This window comes from Natator depressus, chromosome 1 (genome assembly GCF_965152275.1).
Source record: "Natator depressus isolate rNatDep1 chromosome 1, rNatDep2.hap1, whole genome shotgun sequence".
Classification (NCBI taxonomy): Eukaryota; Metazoa; Chordata; order Testudines; family Cheloniidae; genus Natator; species Natator depressus.
Window position 1 is genome coordinate 208,869,704 of NC_134234.1, and position 6,000 is coordinate 208,875,703.

At 51.0% G+C, this 6,000-nt stretch overlaps 1 protein-coding gene across 6 annotated transcripts in view; it reads right to left on the reverse strand.

The window, feature by feature from the left end:
- The window catches only part of LOC141974649 (rap1 GTPase-activating protein 1-like), a 58,932-nt gene extending 53,517 nt beyond the window's left edge, over positions 1–5,415 (reverse strand). For 2 of the 6 annotated variants that reach the window (XM_074934557.1, XM_074934549.1), the window contains exon 1: positions 2,035–2,180. In XM_074934557.1, coding sequence (XP_074790658.1) covers positions 2,035–2,078 — 44 coding nt within the window. In that variant the 5' untranslated portion in view covers positions 2,079–2,180. Of the gene's footprint in view, positions 1–2,034; positions 2,186–5,174 lie in introns of those variants that run through there. The other 4 variants (XM_074934566.1, XM_074934530.1, XM_074934576.1 and 1 more) reach the window with 3 other exon arrangements.
- Positions 5,416–6,000: the final 585 nt, after the last annotated feature.

Genomic DNA, 6,000 nt, shown 5'->3' on the forward strand with positions numbered 1-6,000 from the left:
CAATGTAATAGCCATGGCCAGTAGCTGGCAAGTGACCCTCTTAAGCTGAAATATGTTCATGGGAACTGTTCCTTGAAACATTTAGAAGAATCACCAAATTCATAAGAATTAGAATCTGTCTGTAAGTAATTCACAGCCAGAAAATAGCTCTGAAGAAATCAAATAAAATGTTTGCTGAGGATCATTTGTCTTGACCTGCAGCAGCCCTTGCTATTCCAGTCCTGGACCTCTCTCCACGGCCCAGCTCTGCCAATCATGCTCTTCGGGGGTTTGATGATCACATCCTAATCACAGCACCAGAGCATGTAGCAGCTGGAGCTTTGCATTCCCCACCACTGCATCGCAGATTGATTCCTGAACTCCAAAGGAAAGAGAGCAAGATAGAGGCAGAGACAGTGAGAGTGAGCAGCTGCCACTGATAAGGCTAACACTCTAGCTCAGTGGTTCTCAACCTATTTACCACTGTAGGCCTGTAGCAAAGGGACAACTCACCGGCGTGACCCCTCCTGCTGGTCATCTTGGGAATTAGCTCAACTGCAGCTCCAGAACGCCCTCTGTTGGCCAGTGTCTCGCCTGCCTCAGGCCCTGTATCCATCCGAGACCCCAGTGTCCCTTACCCTGGGGTTCTGCCCACTGCAGTACCCTCACACTCTGGGTCTCCCCTCCCAGGAGAACCCCCAACCCTCTAAGCCCACCTTGCCTCAGTGGCTACTGCCAGTCATCATCTAGCTCCCTTTCTCTGGGGCAATCTGCAGTCTGTAATGGCCACTCATCATTGGCAAGTGGTTAGGACCAGCTGCCTCTGCCTGTTCCCAGGCTGCACCTTTGTAGCCCCAGTACCTTTGTAGGCCTTCACCAAGGCCTGCAGCCTGGGGGTTTACCAGGCTGGAGCTCCCCAGCTCCCTTTGCCCTTTTCCCCAGCACTGCTCTGCTTCAGGTACCCTGCTCCCAGGCACTGTTCCCTCTAAGCTGTGCATGTGTGCATGCGCACACACACAGATCCTAAACCCCACACACACAGCAAAACACCACGCACACAAAAATTTGCACAGAAGAAATTTTTTGCACACATGTCAAAAATTAGAGGGAACTTGCTCCCAAGCTGCTAGCCCTTCCCACTCCAGGGCTAGAGTGAGACTCCTCACAGCTCCTGGTCCACAGCCCTCTTTATCCAGGCCAGCTGGGGCCTGATTACACCAGCCACACCTGGGGCCAACTACCTCACCAGCCTCCCTCAGCTGTTCTTAATCCCTTTTACCTTGGAGTGGGGCAGCCGCCTCACTACAAGGCCGCATATATGGCCCACAGTGTGTTATGTGGGCTGCATCCAATACTACCTGTGTGGCCCTGAGGATGTCATATGGGCTGCAGCTCTGTGCTGATTGGACCTCAAGCGGCCTACAAACCACAGGTTGAGAACCACTGTGTCCTCATTCTTTGTCTAGGATTTCCTTTAAATGCCTCAGCCTCCTTTTGCCTCGGGAACAGACAGAGAAGGCCTATTGGGTCACCTAGCCAACTGGCTAAACACTCACTCCAAGCTCTGTCTGTCATTTGGTCCACATCTATGGTCCATGCTCTTCAGGCACACCGGGTGTTACACTGTTCTGCTCTGGAAGGAGAAGTCCTGAGGAAAATGCACCTAACCTCAAACACCCATCGCCATCTCCAGAAACATCAGAACTGCGTCTCCTTCTAAGGGGAGGGAGGGAGGAGGGAAGATATTGAAGTCTCAGCCTTTGAAGGAGAGCTCATCCTGAAGAAAACAATCAGTCACTCCCCCACTCTAGCCCACAATCCACACAGGCCTGGGAAAGCCCTCTCTCTGCTGGAGAAAGGAGAGGAAGTTGTCCCAATATCAGAAGGATGGAGATAAGGCTGGGGTGATGGAGCAGAGATGCATATGTGAATTTCCCTGGAGGTTTCCCTCTCTAGTTTTAACCTACTCCCACAGCTTTGCCAGGGTTCTGGTAGGAAGAGGCTGCATAATGAAAGGTCCGTGAGAGGGAGCCAGGGGCTGGTGCAGGTACATACCCTCCATAGGCTCCGAAGGTGAAACTGCGCTTCCGAGAAAACATTCTCTACTCTTCTCTCTGCTAAAGGTGGATTCCTGGCTCTCCTGCTTGCCAGCTTCCTCTCCTCCCGTCTCGGCATGCAGCTGGGCACAGACTCACCTCCCCGTCTCTAGAGGGCACAGGCTTCCTCCTCTGCCCCCCAAGTCCCAACCCCCACCTACTTCTCTTTCCCGAGACACACTTCAAATGAGAGAAAGGAAAGAGCTGCTCACAGCTAGGGCCGGGCATGAGCCACATGAGGGCAGGAAGCTCCCAGGGAGACACTGCGGGACACACTGTGAGCAGCAGAGAGTGAAAGTGGCAGAGAGAGATTGAGAGACTGAGAAACAGGACGCAGGGAGAGAGCAGAAGTTAATGTGAGACGTGGGTACTGTTCCTTCTCCATGGCTTGGAAAGCTCAGCTCTCTCCGCACATCCTCTCCTGCCAGGCTGTTGAGATGAGGACCTCCAGGAAGGGGAATCTCAGGTGGGAGCAAGAGAGGGACCTGATGATTGGCTGAAGCGTTTCAGGGGTTCCCAGAATTTTCTGCCAGTGGGTAAAGTAGCAGCTGAACCTGAGAAGGGAAGAAGAGTCCCCTATTTACCTCCCCTCCTCTAAAGTAGGGTCTGTCCCCCCAGCCAGCTTGCCATACCCTACAGGAAGAGAGGGTCACAGGAGCAATCCCGTACTGCCTCCCATTCCCTACACAGGGAGGAAAAGGCTATACCAACCCCTTCTAGCTCTACCCCCTCTAGGCAGTAAATAATACATAATGCAGAGACTTGCCATAAAATCTCTCTTGTGAAATGTCTAGCCGTTGGAGTGTGCAAGCTATTGCATGGGGCATTTCAAACCTTTGGGGGAACAGAATCCCCCAGGCCTATCCACATTTCTTTGCTTTCACATCAGTATAGATTCTCCATCCTGGCACTACCCCGCACCCCACAGACATACACACAAAGTTGTGTTTACCTGTCTGTGGCCCTGCTGCTTGGGGATTTGGAGCCCTTTCAGATACATTTCCTCTCTGCCCACATCTCTTCCCCTTGCTATGTGAGTCCCAATGCCACAAAATGATGTAGTGCTCTGTCACCACATAACATCAAGACCTGTGACAGCAGCCACTAGAGCTGGTGAGCTCCCTCGCTCATCCTGAGCTACTTTAATCACTGGGGGAGAAAGAGAAAGAAAGAGAGAGTGGCAAAGAGTGAAAGGAGAGACAGAGAAAAAGAGAACAAAAAGGGAGACAAATGGAGACGGGAGGAGGAGCCGTAAAGAAAAGAAAGTCATAGAAGGGTAGGAAGGAGCAGAGGAAATGAGAAGGTAGGAGAGAGTATAGCTGCATATACTATACAGGAAATACCAGATATAGATGGGGTAGAAAGAAAGAAAGAAAAGATGAGAGGGGTGGTATAATCCCTGTTGGGGACATGAGTGTGGGAATGCCGTTCTACTGCCTCCAAAATGTTCTTGTCATGAAAGGCCAGTGGAATTGCAAGTGACCTGGCTGTGCATCATTGTCCAGGTCAAGCACAGATCCCCCCCACAAGCAACTCCCATCTCATAATGCTGGAAACATACAGAGAAGAGAGGGCAAAACAAGTGATGAAAGCTAGCTAGTGTGCCTTCCCAACACTTCAGAGCTGAACCTGAGGCATCACATACAATGAGGAGCTGAATAGGCTGGCTGGAAGCTTTAGGACCCATCAAGAACAGATCATGGCTGTGCTCTCTGTCCCTCCATCTCTGTTGCTGGGGAATGAGAGGAACTGTGTACTCACAATTACGGGAATTTCTGAGTGGGAAGGGGAGATTAGCTAAACTAGAACAAAAAGGGAGCATATGGGAAATGAAATTTGGACAGGTGAAGGGTCTTGTACTCTGAGGAGAAGTCCCTCAGGGGGAGTGTAGATTAGAGCTCTCTTATTACTGGTTCTCTAGGTAGGTTAGGCCTGGCTTTCATTTCACTGCATCACAACTTTACAGAACCAAAGTACACACCCCAATATACAACTGAAAAACAGCTCCCTCTGCAACTCAGCACCCACAGGTCCCCAGCACACAATCTAGTTACAAACAGCCTCCCTCCTCAAACAAGCCTCACTTCAACATGTAGTCACAACTCCCTGGCACTCGCTGTCCCTCAGTATACTACTAATCCACAACCACTCTTAACAACCGCTGCCCTCGACTTGCACTCAAGACAAAAATTGCCTGTGGGTATGCACTGAATAAAATGATGCCACCTGACTGTATGGGCACATGCATCCAGTTGTGTGAATGGGTATGTTTCAGGATGTATGGGTCAGTGTGTTAGGTCATTCATTCTGAATCTGTATAGGTTTGAGCTGGAAAGGTTTGGATTTAGTCTAACACAAATTGATCTCGGCACCATCAGTCTATTAATTTAGTCACTGTAAGCACATCTGACGTGAGACATTAGCTCACAGAAGGGAATGCATGCACAGGAACACACAGGCACAGGCAGTCACACAAACATAACCCCTCAGATTGTAAACTCGTCTGCACAGAAACTGTCTCCCTCTGGATTTATTAATACTGTGCAACCTTAATAAATCAGCAAACAGGTTCACAGGTGCAGCCACACACACACACACAGAGCAACACACAAAGCCACATCTGCACACACAGTTGCACACAAGCATGTCCACACAAATGCAGACACACACACACCAACACACACAGTCCCCTGTTCCAGTTCCAGATGTGCACAGGTGGCACCTCCCACAGTCCATCTGGGTTCAAGATTTGATGCCATGAGGTTGGCAGGATAAAGGTGAGGTCCCTCAGACAAACCCCTTTAACCCCACTCCCTCTCCGCCTGTCCAGTCTGTCTCAATCCCTCTCCACATAGCCTACCACGTTCTCTGCCTCTGGCCAACCATCCCTGCCTCTCTGCGCACTGCATTACAGCACACTTTCTTTACAAAATACCCCAAAGCCACCTCCCCCTTGTAACTGAAACTCCCTTAGTCAGGCTCCGTTCCCTGCACCCGTGTCAGCCCCCTGCCCAGCTGCCTCTGCCCCCCCGGATCACAAAACACATTTAATTGGCATTGCAGGAGGGGAGAGACTGAAGAGCAGCTGCGCTCCCCTACCTGAGCTGAGCTCTCTCATCCCCGGCTGGTGAGCGGATGGAGACACAGGGAGTCCAGCTGCTCCCGCATACGCTCCCCCCTCCTCGCGCTATCAATTATTCAAGTAGGTTGCAGTGTCTTCTTCCTCTTGCTCTCTCTGTCTTGCCCTCCCCTTCCGCTGCCCCCACCTGCGGAGAGAGGGAGTAGAGCGGTCACACTCCACACCAAAGAGATCCTCCTTCAGGGGAAGAGCCCCGCCTGCTGTGCTCTTATACCGGGAACGTGGATCCTAGGGAAAGGGGTCAGTTTGGGGACTGCTCTTGCAAACCTTCCAGGATTGTGCTGGAGTCTCCAGGAACTAAACCGTATTTAAAGATTATGTCGTGTGATGGAACCTCCAGGAATATGTCCAACCAAAACTAGCAACCCTACCAGGAACTGGCATTCACAAGGCAGGTACAGCACTGGCAGTGGTACCTTCCCACAGGCACCCTGGCCCCTGCCAACACCATAACCCCAGCCCTATAGAAATGACCCAGGGTTTTGTTTTTTTTTTTGGCGGGGGGTGGGGGTGGAAGGCGTGCTTGTCTCTGTGTCCCACTCAATCATAGTCTGATTAGTGTCAATTGCAGTGAATTTGGTACATAGATTGACTGAAAACCCAGCTCATTTCATGTAGTGGCCAAGGAGCAGAGACTAAGTACTTACAGTTAATAGTAGCGTGAGACTTGTGCCCTATAGGTGAAAAGCTCTGTATCCATTGATTTCACTCCCCCATCTAAGACAGGCAGCCCCCCTCTCCCCCACCGTAGGGCTGTATTGTAACTACTTCAGTAGAGGGGAAAGG